Raw genomic sequence first — 21,285 nt, 5'->3', positions numbered from 1 at the left:
GCTTGTAAACACAAGGCCCGATGGGGAGATAGATTGAGACAGCTTGATTAAAAACGCCCTACGGCCACGGCCCCATCAAGTGCTGTGCAGGAGTCTGGAGAAAACCTGTTGTATCCATCCGAGCAGATGTTCATGGTCAGTGGAAGACTCATTCTGCAGCTGGAAGAGCGAATGAAGGAAATATTCAAACAACAAGAGTTTTATATACTGTATATGGCATAAATCTGGAAAACTAGAACATTGTAAAAAAATAAATAAATTGTTGCCTATAATTATTAAGTACAATTAACTTGGATGTTTCAGTCATTTCAACTTAAATTACATTAAACTGACTTAAAAAAAAAATAGCTGAATCTTGTATAACTTATAAAAAAAGCTGAAAATTGCTTAACTTATTTTGATGAGTTAAAGCAATGTAAAAACATATGTTGTCATAACATCATTTTTTACAGTTCTTCGTTATCGAAATAAATTATGCAAAGATGCACAGTAAATAGTAGATATTCATTTTAAAACCAATTACGTTGTGATTATAGATGTGGAATTCATTTAGAAATTAAAAATCACTGAAACAGGGGGTTGAAGTGTTTATTCAGTCAACAAATTAATTCAATTCAAATAACACTACACATATTAATGGGCATACATTAAATATACATTTGCATTTAAATACGTGGTAAAAAACAATGCTACATGAATCAAATAAATAATAATTATTATTATTTAATTTTTTTTGAATGCATGCTGCATTTATTTTACAATTAAAAATAACTGTTTTCTGTTTTAATGTAGGCCTAATTTATTCCTGTGACACAAAGCTGAATTTTCAGCCTCATTACTCAGAATTCATTCTAATATGCTGATTTGGTTCGCAATAATCATTTTTTATTATCACTTTTCAAAACATTTGTGCTGCTTAATATTTTTGTGGAAACTCTGTTAGATTTTCTTTTTTTAATAATTCTTTGATAAACAGGAAACTCAAAAGAATGTTTATTTGAAACAGAAATCTAACTATATCTTTACAGTTACTTTTGATCAATTTAATGCATCAGTGTTAAATAAAAGTATTAATGTCTTTCAAAAAATCATACTGACCTCTTTTGAACTTTAAAAGATAAAAATTAGAATTAATAATCACTCTAAATGTAAGAACAATAAATAATCAGGATTTCGATTCTTGCCATTACGTCATTGAGTATGTCTAAGTCGTGTGTTTTGAGTATTTGTGATTGAATGTGTTGGGTTGAACTGTATTCAGGGAGCTTAACTGGTTTCTATTGCTCATTATCTGAGATGGTTTCTGTCACATCCACCAGGCAGCTTGTTGTTCCTTATTCTCAGCAAAATAGCAGAAACCTGCAGTAATTCTTGGTAAATGTCTTGTTTATTGATGAGCACACTTCAAGATTCAGTTACAGCACATGTCTGTGCAAAACTGTTACTTTCACCATGGCGGTTTTCACGTGTCATAGCAATCCAATGCATGCGTTGCCTAAGGACAAGTGAATAGAAGTTCTCACAGATATAATCTTTGTCTGAGGTCGCTTGTGCTCCAGATTCTGTTTTACAATAATTACAGTGGCACTTTGCATGTAAATATGAAGGGAAAATTGGTGCTAGAATGAAATCAGGAATGGGGAATGGTGAGCTTTACTGAACCCCTGCCAAAGAAATATTATTTTAGCACCAAAATATTATTTTAAAGTGTGTCAATAAAAATGAGCACAATACAAAAAGAAATTAATCAATAAAGAAATAATCAACTCAATAATTAACTAAAATGAGTAAAAAATGTAATGTATAAATGTTAAAATAAAAAGTTAATAGCATCTAATTTGTTTTTCATAATTTCATAAGTACAGAATTTATGGTACAAATGAAGTCATCATTCTTGAAAAGAATTTCAACATTTTGCCTTAATCACCATATATAAATATATATATATATATATATATATATATATATATATATATATATAACAAATAAATAAGTGTTAACCACATAGAATTTGTTTTATTACATATCTGCTCTGCAAATATATATATATATATATATATATATATATATTATTTTTATTTTTTTGCAGAGCAGATATGTAATAAAAAAAAATTCTATGTGGTTAACACTTATTTATTTGTTTGTTTGTTTGTTTGATTGTTTATTTAAAGACATATTTATCATGTTATACTAATTTTCATCTTATACCCCATAAACATTCATAAACAAAATCTGAAAAAACATATTATAGCAAAAGCTCATAAAATACCAATGCTACAACACAAAAACAAACCAAAAAAGTAAAACCTAAGCAGTACATCTCATATACACTGAACAAAATTATAAACGCAACACTTTTGTTTTTGCCCCCATTTTTCATGAGCTGAACTCAAAGATCAAAGACCTCGGCAAAGGAGAACTGCTCACTAACACAGATTTGTGAACAATATTTGAGAGAAATAGGCCTTTTGTGTACATAGAAAAAGTCTTAGATCTTTGAGTTCAGCTCATGAAAAATGAGGGCAAAAACAAAAGTGTTGCGTTTATAATTTTGTTCAGTATAGTATTTCTACATTTTTTTACACTATTTGCTGATTGTAAAAAAAAAAACATTTAGCATCATAGAAGTTTATAAAACAAGGAACAAGCCATCGTTGAAATAAAACGAAAGCTCTCTTTCTAAAGCTGTGGTTCCTTCGAGGAAGGAAATGTGCAAGTGAAACTATAAAAAGCGCTTATTCTTAAAGCAGATGATTGTGTAAGGCGCTGTATTGAACATCAGTCCTAGATAACATTAGATATGAAGAAAGCTCTGAGTGTGGAGCATGTCCTGCCCCAGCATGCCTCATTTTCGTTGATTGCTTGTCGGACCCCTATAACCCAGATCTCTACCCCTATAGACAGCCACCAGTCCCACGGGTTTCCCTCAGGACACCTGAGAGAGACCGGGTAAAAAAACACTTTCGGCGACAGTCTTCATGAATCCTGGCGTGTCATCGTCTGGCCAGAGGATTAGGTTTACTGTGTGTGTCAACAGATCTGTCTCGGTATAATATCAATAAATGTTCACCCCCAGTGCACCGTAATCACAAAAATCAAGCACGAAAAAAGAATTATGCAAAATCACAGAGTTTCTTATCATCTCCATAAGGATTACAATTCTGATCTCCTAACTGTCTATGAAATATGACACTGGAATATTGGGTGGGGAAGGCCGGAGAAACATAAACGAGACTCTTAGTTTTCCAAATACTAGTCCAAACGATTCCTTACTGGGATCTTTACAAGTCTGTGCAGGTGGACATGCAAAAACGTTGGTCTTTGTGCAGCTACTCATTTCCATATTTTAATTTGTCAAGTCATAAAGTATACAAGAACGACTGTCAGAACTTGGAGTTATACCACTACGCTTGATCCCAGACATGCATTAACACTGTTAAGGGGTGTAAATAATGGAGGACTGGGGTATTCTGTTAAAGCCTGTGGCTACAGATAAATCAGAGCATCACCTTCTCTGCGCGTCTGTCGTTCACTGGCACACATCTGGCCGCGTGCCATTCGCCTAACATCCAAAACTGTAAACTCTCTATGGCTTTGAAATGCGTGTTATATATTTAATAGAGAGGAGCTGTGTTTTGCATGAAGTATTTCCATAAAACCCCAGTCGTTTATTAGAGGGGAGGCTTGAACGTTTTTTTTTTTCTTTTTCTAAAGACCTAAGAATGACAAGCGAACAGAAATGGGTGTTGAAATAGGATGATATTGAATTGTTTTTAATTGCTCTTGGAACATTCAGTATCGTGTAGGGAGCTTCTGGTCGTGTCAAAGTGATGCTTTATCAGTCAGACAGATGCGTGTCACTATAGTGGTTTCTCATTTATCATTGGTGGCTTTCTCTTGTTAGACCCGTTAGATTTCAGCGCTGATCTCCAGATAGGCGTGGATGGTGCACTCAAGTGTGAATTGGATGACAGGGTTGACAGGAGTTTATGAACTGCAAAGCTATCAGAGGTGGAGAACATGTCCCCACAGGCCCCCGGTCGCCCCAAGGTTGTCCTGATGGCACACTGACACCCCAATAACCTGATACACGCACATACACAAAGCTTTGGAACACAAACAAAAATGTCACTGTTATGCAAATAGAGGTCAAGCTGCTGCTTTTTATGACCATCTTAAAGAGTTTGTGATCTTAACCCTGACGTGACATCTCTAAAACAGCTCTAAATGATACGCTTCGAACCACTCAGGCATTATAATTCAATGCCCTCTGATCTTTCTATTATATGATCATCTCTCTTCTCTTTTCATGTATATATGTTGGCATTTACAATGAACAATTAAGCCTGACAGACAACTCTTTAATAGTTTTCTACTCAAACACTGTCTTAGACTCTTTTTTTGTTGTTGCACAAATCCATTATGACCCAAGTTTTTAACTTGAAGAGTCCCTGAGATTTAATGTAAACTTTTTAATTGAGAAATATGAGAAACAAGATTTTAACACTAAGACAATATTATATATATATATATATATATATATATATATATATATATATATATATATATATATATATATATATATATATATATATAAATCAGAACCTAAACACATATGATTATTTTATTTATATATTTAATATATAAATAATTATTTACATATGTGACCCTGGACCACAAAACCAGTCACATGGGTAATTTTTTTGCAATTGAGATTTATACATCTGAATAAATAAGCTTTCCATTGATGTATGGTTTGTTAGGATATGACAATATTTGTCCGAGATACGACTGTTTGAAAATCTGGAATCTGAGGGTGCAAATATATATTATTTGGTACTATAGCAATGTAATAAGCGGGATAATGTAGAGATAAAAAAAATTGTCCGTTCCGTCTCGGTTCCTGCGTCCATAGCAACGCTCTGTTTTTCATGCACTAATGTTATTAAATGGCTTGGTTGAATTCTAATGTAGAATTCTCTGTTATTTCTTGATAACAGACCGCTGCTAAGTATAACACACCGTTGCCATGAAAAACAGAGCGTTGCTATGGACGCAGGAGACGGAAACAAACTATTTTCTTTAGCGGAAGCAATACGACAATTCACCATGACATCACAACAGTAATAGACCTATTTTTTACAGTCTATGTAATAGACGTTCTTCCGGGTGGCAAAAGCTGCTCTATCTTTAATGTATTTATTTGAAACTCCCCCTGGCTCTATTCTTGTTTATTTTTTTCTCTCTGTATTAATGACTCTTTTTGTGTGTTCTTACTTCTTGTATCGCAATGATTTAATAAAGATTTATTATTATTAAAGATACTTTATTTTATAATATACTTTATTTTAATAAAGACCGTTTTGAGAATACACAAAGCATAGTTGAAGGGCAAGCAGGGTTGGCAGCAGAAATGTAAACGTTGGATGAATCATATAATTTAGGGGATCGTTAAAGGAACACTCCACCGTTTTTTGAAATAGGGCTTATTCACTTTCTTTCCTACATTTAGATAGGTGGGCAAATGCATTTTTGTCTCAGTGCATGCATTGTTTTAGTTTGACAGGGTCGGCGCTAGCTTAGCTTAGCATAATGAATGGAATCCTTTGTTGCCAGCTAGCATGTCCTGAGTAAAAGTGATATAAAATTTTTTTAAAACCCACCTAATTACTTCTTGTGGTCTGCGTATTCACAACAAGTACAAATAGTGATGCAGATTAACACTAGGCGATATCCTAGGCAGATATTGACTTATATATTAAGGACTATATTAGGGGGAAGCACAGGCGAAGCACTGCTACTTGGGCGTGATATCTCTGCGCCTAAGCAGCAGTGCTTCGCCTGTGCTTCCCCCTAATATAGTCCCAAGTCAATATCTGCCTAGGAAATCGCCTAGTGTTAATCTGCATCGCTATTTGTACTTGTTGTGAATATGCAGGCCACAAGAAGTAATTAGGTGGGTTTTAAAAAAAATTTATATCACTTTTACTCAGGCCATGCTAGCTGGCAACAAAGGATTCCATTCATTATGCTAAGCTAAGCTAGTGCCGACCCTGTCAAACTAAAACAATGCATGCACTGAGACAAAAATGCATTTGCCCACCTATCTAAATGTAGGAAAGAAGGTGAATAAGCCCTGTTTCAAAAAACGGTGGAGTGTTCCTTTAAGATTTCCTACTTTTGACGACACGACGTCCACTCAGAGCCGTTGAAAGATCCAGCCGGCGACTTTTATTTAAATTCGCCGGCTGGATCTCTTCAGTTAGTCAGTAGAAGCCGCTCGCGTTCTGCCACCCGGAAGTATCTTGGTGCCTATTGTTTACAAACATTCTGAAAAGGCCTATACAAGCTTTGCGTCTCTAACAACCGCCTCGCTCTACATTATCCCTTACATATATGATATAATAGGCCAATATATTAAAATGTATATACCATTCAAAAGTTTGGGGTCAGTAAGATCTTTTTTTCAAAGAAATTAATACATTTATTCAGCAAGGATGCATTAAATTGATCAAAAGTGACAGTAGAGACATGATTTCTACAAAAATATTGTGGAATACTAACACTGTTTTCAACTTTGATAATAATAAAAAAATGTTTCTTGAGCACCAAATCAGTATATTAGAATGATTTCTGGAATATTCCCGATGAAAAGTCAGCTTTGCCAAAACAGGAATAAATTTAATTTTTAAATATATTATTGTAGAAATATATTTTGAACAAATACATGCAGCCTTGGTGAGACTTATTTCAATAACATAAAAAAGTCTTAGCAACCCCAACATTTTGAATAGTAGTGTGGGCCTACACAAATTTTAATTAGGAAACTGAATAGGCCTATTAAACAACTGGAACTGGCAATGTAATTTCTTTCTCACTGTCATGGGATAGGCAAGGCAGCAACATTCATGAAGGTTCTCCTCCTTTCTGAGGTGCTGACAGGGGTATTACTCTCGGAAAGAGTCAGCGGGTGCAAGCGTTTCGAGGGTTTACCTCATGCCCCAGGCTCAGAATTATTGCTCAACAGAATACGGTGAAATCAGTAAATCTCCTGCTACACCTGCTTTATCACCAGCAGCACCTGTCTGAAATAGAAACTGTCCCATTCTTTAGAGAGATGGGAAGGAGATGATGGGCCACACAAGAACATGCGCAGAACTAGAGTTCCACAGTTGTACAGACAGCGGTGAGTCCGACGTGTTGATTTATAGGAACGATGTAAGACATGAACCGGTATAGCTGGCAGGGTAAAGTAGGGTCAATGGGTGAGAGGTGAGGGGGTGTCAAGGTGGCGCGTGCTGCTGTTCCAGAGGGGACGGCAGGCGGCAGGTGCATTGTTGATACCCTAAACATGCGCAAGGACAGTGCCAAGCCATGGAAAAGACATTTCGGCTAAGATACTGAGAAAAGTAGATGAGCCAGAACCTGCATCCTCCTGCATATCCACCTCAAACAGCCAACTTGGTACGTTAAACATGTCAACAGAGAAATGGTTGGGGGGGAAAAAAGAAAAAGTGTGAAGATATGAGTGGGAGATAAAGAAAAACACGAAATGATAGACAAGTGTGTGGAAGAAAACCAACTGTAGATTGGTTTTCTCCATCCTCCAATTGCTGTCTTATAATGAAAGTGCCTTTTTTCTATGGAGAGTAATAGCTTGACTTTGAGGCAAGTGTCAAAGTAACCAAAACGCAAATTGTACCACTACAATGCTAGTGTGTTGTGGGTAGTTGCAAGCACATGCTACATGCTACAGGGTGGTTGCTACATGGTTTAAAGGGATAGTTTCCCCCAAAATGAAAATGAAAACAACCCTCAAGTTGTTCCAAACCTGTATGAGTTTATTTTTTTCTGCTGAACACAAAAGAAGATATTTTGAAGAATGTTGGTAACCAGTTGACGGTAGCCATTGACTTTCCATATTAGGAAATCTATGGAAATTAGGAATCATATTTCCATACTATGGAAGTCAATGGGGTACAACTGTCTTGTTACCAACATTCTTCAAAATATCTTCTTTAAATAAATTGTATTATTTATTTTATTATTATTTATTTTATTATTTTATTTATTTAACCATGATGTAAATACTCTCCTCAGCAACTCGCAGATTTTGAGGTATTGAGTATATGAGTTGAGTTTTGTGCTAAATTTTAATATTGTTTGTTCAAACAGCAATAGTGATGCTTACCTTAGCAAGAACACCTAACTAGTGATGGTACAATGCAGGCAAACAATATCACATATCTATGACTAAAATAATTAATTATAATAACTAGTAATAATAACTTGTTTTTTCCATTCCTTCAGTTTGTTGGTCCTCCATCGCCCATATTACACATCAACCACACGTTGAAGTGTGTACACTAAAACATGGCTGAACTTTAAGGCTTGTTTGGTAAACTCATGGCATTGGCTATGTCACCATGCCCCTGGACACAGGTGACTCACGTCAGACCCCATCCCGCTGTTGGGAGTAAATAGACGAACACGTGGCCTGGAATGTGGTTTACAGGAAGGACATTTGAACGCCCTTGTCACATTAATGCACAGTTTCTGTTCCACCCAGCTTTTCATCCATTAAGAACAAAAATGCAGTTTATTAGCCCAGTGGTTCGCAACCCTTGTCCTGGAATTTTTTGATATCTCTCTAATCTGACTGAGGTCTTGCGTCTTTACAAACAATCTGATGAGTTGAATCAGGTGTGTTTGATTAGGAAGATATCTTAACCATAGCCATTTGAAGGGAAGCCTGCAAGGTTGGCAAACAAAAAAAGAAAAAAAAAGAAAGCATAACACCTGCTAATGTTGTGGTAAGCAGTGAAGGAGACCAGATGCTGTTTTTTTATGCATGTCAATAGAAGAGAGTTTTCACTACACTGAATAAACTGCTTTTGTGGGAAAACGGCTTATCATTTAATGGATCGACGGCCTATCGGCTAATCTTCAACATGTTTGCTCTTAAACATTCGTTTTGGATTGATCTATTTTTAGAGTTTACACCGAACAAATGTTGTTTTATAAGAGAAGTCACTGACAATTGTGCGACAGGTAGGATTCAGTTTACGCCACTTCTCATTCATTTCGGGCAAATTTGCAATCGGAAGTGAAGTCCCTATGCCCCAATCATTCCGAAGGGAAGAGCCCTTGAAGTGGGGACTTTGGAGGGAGCAGGACACTTGTCTGTCATAAGCCGTTTGGAACGCACTTTAGCAATGAAAGACCACATAATTTCCTCTAGCTTCACATGGATTGGTACCACAAAGCTAGGCAGCGAAAACAGGAATATTTTATTATTATACACAAATATATAAAAATTATAACAAATGCTTTAAATGTGTGTGTGTTTGTGTTCCCGATCTGCTCTTAACTTTTTAAGTTAAGCATTAAACATAAATCATTAAAAAATGTATCTTATAAACTTAATATGAAATGCATGACATGGGTGATATATATCATGGTAATGATGTGGGTGATAAATGGATGATATATATCACAACAAAACAAAACACCTTGAGCTCCGCCCATTTTCAGTGCTCCACTCTTTGTATTCTGTCATCCGGTTTGTATTTCCACAGCATGAAGGTAAGATCTTACGGATTTATGGATGAACCGCTCGTTTTAAAATCTTCCCGGTCTACTGACATTTATGACATCCGCTTCAAACATTACAATGCTCTACAATAAGTAAAACCACTTCACCAGCTACTTACTCTTCGACAGCGATGCCATAGAAACTTGTGGAAGGGCCCTTCGTGAAGGGATTCAGTTGTTCACTTTCGTTTGGAACGCTCCTACAAATAACGTCCCCTTCCCGAAGTGCCCTTCAAGAGTGCAAAAACGTTGTTTGCTATTCGCCCTTCAATGGTAGCCTATTCGCAAACAGTGATTGACTGTCGTACAACTCTGAACGAAATTCAATGACGTCAAGACTGTAATGTGATTGGTTATGAAGGCACACGTGATCCAAGTTAGCCATTACGCTTTTTCCAATGGTAGAGCTATGGACCCCTCATACCTCCCACAACCATCTCTGCCTTAACTGTGCAGTGCTGGGGTTAGTTAGCCAATACCACTGCATTAGCCAATGCCTGTGTCCGGTTTCACAAATGTATTATAATGAGCTCACCAATGAGGCATCAAAAGACCAAACATCCAAACAGGATTCCTTTGCATTTCCCATATAGACTGTGTCAGAAAAATGTTTTTCATTGTTGTTCTTCCATGTATAGTAGGCTACCTCCTCAGATCTGGTGGACTAACTGTGGTCTTGGTCCCTCAAGAGACAAGAAAATCTTGTTTAATCCAATACAGAGATGAAATGTGAAGCAAAAGAAATTGTATTATCCATGTCTTCCATGCTTGCTGCCTTTATATGCCTGCAGTCTTAAGTGTCAGCCACCCTGTTCTCTGGTTTTGGCAAATGGATGGACTGAAATGGATGGACCCCTCGTGTGTGCTTATATACATGATTTGGGAGTAAAATGTGCCAAAAAAACAACAAACACCATGGGAGTAATAGCATTTCGGTATTAAATATTTAAGATGTCAACACAGACTAAACAAGCACCAGGAATCTGGGCCTAGTGTAATGAAAGAGATCCACAGTGAAGTCTGTTTATCAGTTTCAACACCTAACAGACACTGTGTTGCCTCACCAAACAAAGAGGCCCTACTCTACTTATGGCCATATTCTGTTTCAGTCATGAGCTTTAAGTAAATATGTGAGAATGATGAGTGACATTTTTCAAGTTTTGATACAAAATACAGCATATATCCTGTACAATGAACTTCAGAGCGCAGTGTAAGTGTGTACAGGCGTGATGGCGTAACCTCTCTAACGGAACGGAAGGAGTTTCTGGAAGGCCGATACTGCCACCATCTGGACATGCACATGGCCGTTGCCAGAACCACTGTTGTGTACGGCATGATTTTACTGTAGCGTTACTTGGACTGGGTCAACGTATTTAGTTGATCCTGTAACAACATTCCTGACCGAAAATTTAACCCTAACCGTATCTATAAACCTAACCCTACCCATAAGTTATCCCTAAAATCAGAGTAAAATTATGAATAACACTGATGTAGAAGCACTTAACCCTGGTTTGTCAGCTGCAAACTTGTTCCTCAAATCTGATTAGTTTATTGGAAATAAGTCTTCTATAACACAGAACCTGATTTCATCAAGTACATGTTCTTGGATCAACATCTTTGTTGATCCTGGAACAACACATCAACAAAGATGTTGATCGAGGAACATGTTGTACTTTGTTGTACATGTTGTGAAATCAGGTTCTGTGTTTCTCAAACTGTCTGTCCATTAAACATACTTTATGTACTTGTTGGGGAGTTTATTCTAGTTTTTAAGGGGAAAGCAATGCCTCTACAAAACAGAGTAGACATAATATGTATAATACAATATACATTGTCCAAAATAAATAAATTCAATTAACTTTTGAACGCATCAAGTTTAGCATGATTTGTTTCTAAGTCTTTTTAAATATTTCTCTTCCTACAAATCTTTGTCGCACTGAAGTGTATGTTACATTTGTAAGATATACATTTTTGCTAGTATTATACAGAATGATATATGAAATATGCATCAGCACCATGTCATCTACTGTTTGGAAAAAAGGCACTGCTATTACATATCAGACTTTCTGCATTTAAAAATATGCAAATTTGGATTAAAAAAAAAAAAAAATGCTACTTAATGTTTCATTGTGATATCAACATTGGTAGACCAAACAAGTTTATGATCATTTAAGTGAATGCGTGTATAGGGGGGAACAACATAAGGCCGGTAAATCAGATGTATTCAACCAGAATGCATATGTATGGCATTTTATGATTTCATATTGATTCTTCCAAGTTATCAAGGTGAAAAAGACATACTGTTAAATGTATTAAAAATTCATTAAAGTAAATTTGTATTGTATTAAAAACATACTCAAGTACATTTTTAATAAATGTAATAGTAAGTCTTTTTTAAGTCCATTGCATTTTAAAATTAAACACCATCATGTTACAATGCAAAAGTATAAATGTGAAATTAGTACATCCAATAAAACAGATGAGAAAAAAACTGTACCAAAAAAAAAAATTTTTTTATTTCGACATCTCTTGGAGCTCTCTGAGGTCCACTGCCCCAAAATCAAATCAATCAAGCAGTTATGAAAAACTTAAAAAACAAAATCCAATCATTACAGAATGCATTACAAAGATCAACAGTAAAACATTGAGTAAAACAACAGGCTGAATATCAAGCTCCATCCACTGTCAGATGACATGAACCGAAGCTTCCTTTAAACAACATTGTATTAACTTTATTATACATGTTTGCTTCTTTCCACAAATGAAGAAGTCCACAAAGAAGAAAACTATCCAGAACTGGGTTTCAGACGCACTGGTGAACACTAACACCATGCAAAATCACCCAAAACAACCATCCCAAATTGTTTTTTTATTTTCATTTTTAATAGAATGATTGAATATACATGTCCTCAGATTGGTTTAGGCAGAGATGTGACTTCCTCCAGACACTCATCATAGGCTTCTTTATAATCATCATGCGGTTTAACCATGATAACACAGGTGGGCCGTTTGGATCCAGCTGACGAGCCCAAATCCTGCAGAAAGAGGGATACAAACACATGAGTAGTGTAATGGCGCGTTTCCACCGAGCGGTACGGTACGGTACGGTACGGGTCGGTACCCTTTTATTTGTGTTTCCACTGCCAAAAGTTGAGAATGGTACCAAAAAGCCGAACCGTACCGTACCACTTTTTGGGTACCCTTCCGTTGGGGTACCTAGCACAGTGGTACGGTACTAAAAGGTGGAGCTAGACTCACTGCAGGACGTTGATTGGTTGACAGAGAATCGTCACTTGCGCGTGCTACGAGGGGAATGACAACATAAGAAGCGCCATTTTTTTATATACAGTTTAATATAATATACTGTTACTGTGTCACGAAATGTAATTTTAAGAGTTTTTCAGGCGAGAATGTAGTTGTTTAAAGCTCTAATCTGTGGTTTATTTATAAAGATGATTTGTTTTTCCCCGGTTGTGAGATCCATGCGATCAGCGGGCGCTCGGCGCTCATGTTTCCCGGCTGGATGAGCCTTTCCTCGGCTAAGTTAGTTCTTCTGACGTTCGCCGATGACTCCGACGGTAGTGGTTAAACATGAGATATAATTCGTCTTGTGCAGACCTAACGGGCGATCTTTGGTCTCGTGAATATATAATTCGTTCCCTGTCAATCGTTTTGACTGAGGGCTAAGTTTAGTTTCATATTATAGGCTATTTGTATTTAACTTTACTGTTGTAATGTTAGACTAGCGCAGCATTTGGACATTTGACTGAATTGTTTGCTTTATTTCTTATTGTATAGCTTCTTGTACCTTTTACTTAAACTTTTATATTGGCTATTATTGATAAAACTGAAATTTTACAAAAAGAAATATGGTTTCTTGTCATTTTCTTATTACAAGATTATCACTGATGTTTATTGCAACATTTGTACAAATGCATATATTGCCTGTAATGTGTAATTTTTTTTATTATTTAAACGAAAAGAGGTAACGTTAGGGTTGTGTTTTAAATCGTTTTGTTATAAATAGAATAACGTATAACGTGCAGTGAATAATCAATATGCGTTGCGCATGAACCACATTTGTGTCCCTATAATGTTTAATTTATTTAAATGAAAACGAAAAGAGGCAGAGTAGTGTTTTATAACATATTTCGTTTTATTGTTGCTTAAATTTGTACATACAGAGTAACAGAGATAACCGGAGTAGCAGAGCGAGCTGAGTGACGCTTTTAAGAACGCGCTGTACCATGTGCATGTAGGAGTGAGTCGCACATGGCAAGTACAAACTTTGCGTACTTAATATTGAGAAAAGCCTAATGTCGGCGCTTGTCTTCTTGTGACAAACATGTCGAGGAGCAAGAACAAGATCTGCTGTATGTCATCCATTGTAGTTTACTATGTTCTTCTTCGCGCGAAAATGACGTCGATCGAAACACCACGCCTATCAAGTAAGGGTACTGTTGGCAGTGGAAACGCTAGCCAGATCATGGTTAACAGACCCGAACCGTACCGTACTGTACCGTACCGTACTGTACTGCTCAGTGGAAACGAGCCATAACTCTGTACATTACATTTGATTTGGAGAGGCAAACATAATACACTCCTGAACTTACAACTTTAGATGGAACATAAGCATAAGCCAGGTTTCGGTCTTCACACATGATTGGTAAGTGGCAATACACCTCGATGGGAAGAGTGTCTCCAGCAAATATCACAATACTAAAAGATGACAGAAAATAGTGTTAAAATAATAAACACGTGGACTGCTCAACAAGTGACCATTATACTAAAACATGAGGACAATGAACCGCATCTTACCCAGTCTCCCCTTTGTTGATAAACTTCTGGACCTCTTTCACTCCTCGTCGAATCTGTTTGACTTTAGCAGCTGTGAAAAACAACGAATAAGTTAACATTTATAATGAATAACTGACTGGAACCACGTGCCGGTCTCTTAAACAATAAAACTATAAAAACATGTTTTGTATACTTTTATTCAGATTTAAAGGAATTATAGTTAACGGTTATCGTGTAAAAAAAAAAATAATTATACCTTTCTTGACGCATTTGTAGAGCTTTTTGCTTAGTTTACGCGAAGCAAGCGGGTTTGCGATGGGGTTTATATTAGCTATTAATTCTTGGTATGATTTTTCTGTTCCCCCGGTCTCCTCCTCGACGGTTTTCTCCTTCTTTACCTTTGTCATTTTTCGAAATATGGGAAAGTTATTACTAAGAGATCAATTTTGTGTAGCGGACAAACACACGTGCGGTGACTCTGAACGTATTTCCGGTGTTTTTCACCAGACGAGTCTTTCGTAGTGATGGGTCGTTCGCGAATGAGCCGGATCTAAGAGCCGGCTCTTGTAGGTGAACGACGGGAGCCGGCTCGCATATCTGAAGAGCCGACTCTATTTTTAAAAATATAGCCTATAGAAATTAAATCATTGTGTAGGCTAATAATGAAATAATGAATGATTTTAATTGCATTTAAAATAATTGACTAATTCAAAAACCAACAAAAACATAATTATATAGGCCTAAAGGCGCACACACATTTGTTTCGACTGTCTGATCAGCCTCACATTCTGTTCCTGTCAATCATACACGCGATGTTAACCAATTAAACTGCATGAGGGAGGGCCGAGCAAACTCACACACACACACTAGAGATGCGGATAAACCGCGGATCAGGCGGATGACGTGACGAAAAATAATATTTTAATTAAATTCGGGCGGGTGGCGGTTGAACCAATCAAATGAAAAAAGTTTGCCACTAAGCAAACCTGCAAGCTATGCCCAGCTGTCAGTACTATTGGAGGAGGCCTAAATGTCTCTTAGATGAGACCGCCTGGGCTATTTTGTTATTTTGTTTCGATATTAATTATATTTTAAAACAGCCAATCGTAGCCTACTGTGGAACATGCATTTAAAAGAGAGACAGATTATGGTCTGATATGACTCAGAAATGACATCGGGCAATTGCAGCGCAAGATGTTCAGAAGAACGCAAGAGCTAAACTTCTACAAGCTCAATAATATCCACATCAAAAAGTAAAAAAAGAAGGTAAGAAAAATAGTCAGTCATAACTTTGCCCATTAATTAGATGTGCAAGGCAAGCAGGCTAGTTTTTGGGTTGTGATGGACAATTAAAAATGTGAATATTCACGTTGCACAGTTGTGTGGTGGACTTTCAGCGAGTTAAAACATATATTTTTTAAAGAGCCGTTTGTGAGTCAAAAAGAGCCGGCTCTTTTCAGTGAGCCGAGTCAAACGAGCCGGCTCACGAAAAAGAGCCGGAATGCCCATCACTAGTCTTTCGGCGGCATATACTGTGAGTTCTGTTTGAAAACACTGACACCTAGTGCACAGAATGAACAAAAGATGAGATTTTATTCAGTCAAAGAGGACCTATTACCTCGCATACATACACTCAAAACTAATCGTTTTCAACATTTACAAAAAAATAAAAAAAAAAAAAACATCTGTAAAAACCTTATTTTAAACGAAAATGTAAATAGCTTACAGTTGTTCTTCTCAGTTACCAAAAGTACTAAACTAGCAGGGCAAAACATTACAAACAAAATAAATACATATAAATATTTTTGTTAACGTTATCTCCCAAACAACATTGTTCAATTCCACTTTGGACATATACAACTCATGTGCATTTCTCCTCTCCAAAAGAGAAACCTTCTAACATTTATTTTTGGGTAATGATGGCATATAGCACATACTTAACATTCAACAGCCAATGACTTTCTGGAAAGATTACAATAATGTTCTATATGTTAACATTAGTTAACATGAATTTACCAACACTTTTACTGCATTTTTAAGTCAACATTAAAATGATACTTTATGAACTGATATGATGTAGAATGAATAGTATAGATCAATAAAGGCTTTAAACATGACTGTTCATTGTTAATTCATGATACCTACATCATTAACTACTGTTAAGCATATAGAACCTTACAAAGTGTTAGTAACTTTCCAAATTAAAGTCATAACTGCTTTTCCCCTCAAACTCTTAAACTATTAATCACTTACAGAAACCACCATGACAAGGGTGTAAAGTGCATATTTCCGAGTCAATTTAACACCATGATTCTTATTATACTGTCTTTAACACACACAAAAACAATAATGAATCTTTCCAGACATTAAAAGGGCATTGGACAAACTGTAAATCTGGGTTCAAAATAAAACAAACTAAAACACAAATAACATGGCCTAATTTATCTGTGTAGAGTTACAAGTTAGAAAAACAAAAAGAAACATTTACAAATATACATAAATAACCATTACTTCAAAGAGTAAGTCAAACGTGTAGTTGTCTAGAGATGTAAGAACATACTAAGAGTGTAAGAAAATAAAGCAAGAGGGCCTGTCACTGCTCCTGTGTCTTCACAGCAATACCCACATGGGCATGGCGAATGGTACGTCCATGTAGCATGTAACCATCTTGCTTGACCACAGCTATGGAGCCGGGCTCCACTCCCTCTGCTGGAGTGTGACAGACGATTTCATGCTGATAAGGGTCATAGGTGGCTCCCACGGGGCTCATCTTCTCCAGTCCATGTTTGGTGAAGACGTCCTGCAGCCGGCCTTGTATGTGTGCCAGGTATTGCGTCAGCTGCTGCACTCCATCTCTCTCCTCAACTTCTGCGCTCTTCTCTATCAGGTCTGCGACCTCCACAATGTCACGGCAGAAACTCTGAATCCCTGCAGGAGGAGCGTAACGTTTAATGCAACAAAGCAATGTCAACACCTATAAGCAATATGTGTGGCTAAATTAAAGTAGGTTACCAAATTGTTTGGCGTCCTCAACAAATTTCTGTGTTCTTCTTCTAACATTGTCCGAGTCAGCTAGGGCTCGTTTGTATCTCTCCTTTGAAAAGCACAAAGAGTTTGATTAACAATTACCAAAAGCAAAAATGGAAAAACAACTAAACTGCAGATACAATGTTGATTAAACCTGATGGGTAAAATAATGCAGATAGGCTTATACAATTAGACAATAAGTACAATTAGTGTTAATTTTGTTTGTCAACAACCTTTTTTTCCACGACTAAGACGAGATGACACCAACGTCATTAAACGATAACTGTGACTATATCAACATGCAATATCGCTGACAAAAAAAAAGACAAGACTAAAATGTAGTTAAAAAAGCCTCTACGAGCTTTCATTTTTGCGGTTTCCAGATGTCGAGTTTGAATCCCCCAATCAAGATGTTCTGTTAAAAGGATACATTTTCTGTCTGGTGTTTTACTTAATCGTTGCAATCTGGCAACCATGTGCACGTGCTCTCTCTACACTGCGGAAGAAGGCAATGATATGAAAAAAACGGACAAACAATTAAGCTGGAGTTTAGTGATCTCCATCTGAGACATTCTGCTTAAATGAAAGTGTCATTCAGCCGGTCTGTGTTCTGTCACGAGGAGCTTACACTGTTTACTGCGACTAAATCTGCGATCAAACCTTCTCAGAGAGGAACTGTAATAAATCCAAACATGGATCTAGACCAGGGGTCACCAAACTTTTTTCTCTGGGGGCCACATTATCGTTCCTGACTGTGATGGGGGGGGGCGGGTCAGCTATATAACATAGAATTGTATTTGAAAATGTCCACTGTTCTTTGAAAACTCTGCACTCTCTATCAACTTTTCATTTAACGCTAGCCATTTTGCTGTCCTGAACACTGACAGTTATCTGACAGTTCTCTGCGCGTGTGTTGTCTGTCACTGCTTGATCTCGAGCATGTCGGGTGATGAAAAAAAAAACTGAAAAAAAATCAACAAAATACCAGATGCAGACATGTTATTATTTTCCAAAAAGCAATTAAAAAAATAGGCCATGATGACTTTTGGGGATTGCCTCATAGGGCCGGTTCAAGTAGTGGGGGGCAGAGGGGCTGGGGGGCCAGTCAAAGGGAGGTGGCGGGCCTTAGTTTGGTGACCCATGATCTAGACTATATTTGCGATTGTGGTTGCTGAATAAATGCACTTAATATGCAACCTCTGTGTGACAATACAAAGTGCTGTTGTTTTAACAGAAAAATATTAAATGTAATTTTGAAAAATTATTACGAATTTTATGGCTTTCATTTTTGAGACATTTATTGTTTTACCAGTTTTCATCATGTAGAGTATGTGTTAATTTATATGATAAAAAAGTCTATAATAAATCAGGAAATAAACCATGGAAAAAAAATCAAATAAACCATGAGTATGAGTTGACATAATATTGTCTTATAGGTGAAAGTGAAATAATTCTGATGAAATATAAAAAAAACAAAAAAATCATTACGATTATAGTTGAGCAAAATAACCGTGATTATCAATTTAACCATTCATTGACTAAAACTAGACTAAAATGCCCAAGTTTATAGGCCTGGTTTCACAGATAGGGTTTAGATTAAGCCAGGATTAGGCCTTTTTTACATTTAAGTAGCTTTTATAAATGTGCCTTAGACTTTTTTTTTTTTAACTGGTGTGCATCTTAACCAACCTAGTCAATACAACAGCTGATAATTATCCCTATACAAACAGTACTTGACTAAATTAAATAAAACAATGTGAATTTACCGTGAGCTCATGAACCTTCTCTTCCAGTTTTCTGGTTCTCATCTCCAACGTCCTGACATGTGTCACAGAGTGATTGTGGTCGTCATCTCCATCGTCACCATGGCAGTCGTCACCAGCACTACGCTGTTCTGCCGCAGTGCTGAAGAGGCCTACAACGGACCTGGAGGAAAGAAAGATTGCTGAGCATTATCACTGCATCAGAATGAAAATTGTATTTTATATTAGGCGGCTTCTAAAACCTGTAAATCAATCAAAATGCCTATTTTACACCACAGTTAAAGGACTATGGTATTCAGCATTATGCTGAACACAATACTGCAATGCTTATGTAACATGTTTCTTTGTTCCTTCTTCTGCATAGAGATCTGATTGGCAAATTAATATTACACGAAACAACAAATTCATTTTTTATTTGACACCAAAATGTGTTACATTGTCAAAACTTTAACCCTAAACAGTGTTCTCTATGGTAGGATACAATGGGGGAAAAAGGCCACTTGGATAATTGTTTTCCCTAAAACACTACACAGCACTGGTAATGCCACAATAAATAGTTTGGCATAAGTGGAGAGGAATGGATTTGTTGTGATGGATGTAAAAACATGTCACAATGGAGATGTATTTGTAAATTAAAACTGTTTCTTTCAATCGTCAATTGTTTATTTCAAAGGTTTATTTTAAGCTATTTAATATTTTAATTGACAGAAAACTGTTAATAAATATGAAATATTAAAAGCATAATTTAAAAAATAAAGTCTTGAATTTTTAATGTGGGTTCAATTTGATCCAAAAGATCAGATGTGGCTGAAGTTTCTTGAGACAACAGTGACAAAAGAGAGTTATGTCGGCATGTGCCGCGAACAAAGAGAACGGAATGCAATAAACAACAATCATCATTACGAGTAATTAACGTTACACGTTCACTCCGTTTAACATGTAACGTTATAGTAAATGAGCCGTATGATTGATAACTAACGTTACACTAAGTTACATGAAAACACTAAACAAACTCTGAAATATTTAAAACCCAATAAGAGTCTTGCCGGTGTAACTTACTTACTCATTTTGACACTATTGCAATACAGATTGTAATAGCATTGTTACATTTCATGTCCCGTTAGAAGGACAAAACGTTTTAAAGAAAGCCACATAATGTGATATTGAAGGTGCCAGATGTGATTGATGGGGTATTCTTGCTATGCTAAACAACTTGAAAACGAAACTACAGAACTAGAAATGGTCGACGTGTCCGTCGTTTCTGAACAAATTTAAACTGGGTTGTATATTTATCGGTTACATTGAGGTTTGCGTCTAGCTAGCAGTAAACCGTTAACTCACTCGTTAGCCAGATAGCGGCGACGCTCCCCCACAACACTTTAAACGGTTAGATTGACGATAACATGAGCAAAGCCCTCTTTTTCACGCATTATTTTGTACATTTATCTAAATATTACTTTAATTGGCATGTTTACCTGGTGACCGCACTTGGTGTCAGCCTGCACAAATCGATTGGATATCTTCTCGTTGCGGTCAGAAAGCGAACGGCCATTTCCTCAGTCGCGTATGTGGGTGGTCGGGACGTGCGCGCGTGACCTGCTCGACGAGTCACTGTTCAGAATCAGTGAGTCGATTCACTAAAACAACTCTGAATCTCGCTCTACTGGTTCTGCAAAAAAAAAAGTTAAATCCTACGTCTACTCTACGGTAATGTATCTTCTATTGTAAATCCATTAAATCAGACAGGTGTTGTTGTTTTTCTTCAGAACTGTATTTGACTGATTGAATCCTTTATTATACACAACACTGCTTTGGGGAGCTACAGCGGTTGTAATTCCTTTGTGCCCCAGGCAAGGACCACCCAGACTCACAGACAACTCAGAGACAAATTAGGGTCCAGGGACCCTCAGGGGGGCGCAAGTGAGTGCTAGGGGGTCCGGAGATAAGTCGAAAAAGAAAACGTGTAAAAATGTCACACCAGGATGATCACATTTGGGGGTCCGTGTGGCATCTAAAAGATTGAAAACCTGTGCCCTAATATAAAATGGTCAATTTTATTTGTACCATGGTATAAAAAAGCATTAATGATATTAACACTCCACAT

General features: G+C 36.7%; 2 protein-coding genes across 2 annotated transcripts; both read right to left on the bottom strand.

Moving 5' to 3' along the window:
* Positions 1-12,086: 12,086 nt before the first annotated feature.
* On the bottom strand, positions 12,087-14,900 carry nhp2 (NHP2 ribonucleoprotein homolog (yeast)). Its single transcript, XM_084137926.1, has 4 exons — positions 14,648-14,900; positions 14,413-14,482; positions 14,208-14,313; positions 12,087-12,629 (listed from the first exon to the last, which is right to left on the bottom strand). Exons 1-4 carry the CDS (start codon positions 14,796-14,798, stop codon positions 12,504-12,506), a joined length of 453 nt encoding a protein of 150 aa, XP_083994052.1. The 5' UTR covers positions 14,799-14,900; the 3' UTR covers positions 12,087-12,503.
* A 1,065-nt stretch (positions 14,901-15,965) lies between these two features.
* grpel2 (GrpE-like 2, mitochondrial) lies at positions 15,966-20,788 on the bottom strand. Its single transcript, XM_084136941.1, has 4 exons — positions 20,657-20,788; positions 19,185-19,344; positions 17,404-17,485; positions 15,966-17,319 (listed from the first exon to the last, which is right to left on the bottom strand). The coding sequence occupies exons 1-4, from the start codon at positions 20,731-20,733 to the stop codon at positions 16,985-16,987; spliced, it is 654 nt and encodes a 217-aa protein (XP_083993067.1). The 5' UTR covers positions 20,734-20,788; the 3' UTR covers positions 15,966-16,984.
* Positions 20,789-21,285: the final 497 nt, after the last annotated feature.

The sequence above is a fragment of the Abramis brama genome (assembly GCF_963993115.1).
Source record: "Abramis brama genome assembly, chromosome: 15".
NCBI classification, from domain to species: Eukaryota; Metazoa; Chordata; class Actinopteri; order Cypriniformes; family Leuciscidae; genus Abramis; species Abramis brama.
This window is presented reverse-complemented; position numbering and strand designations above follow the sequence as displayed.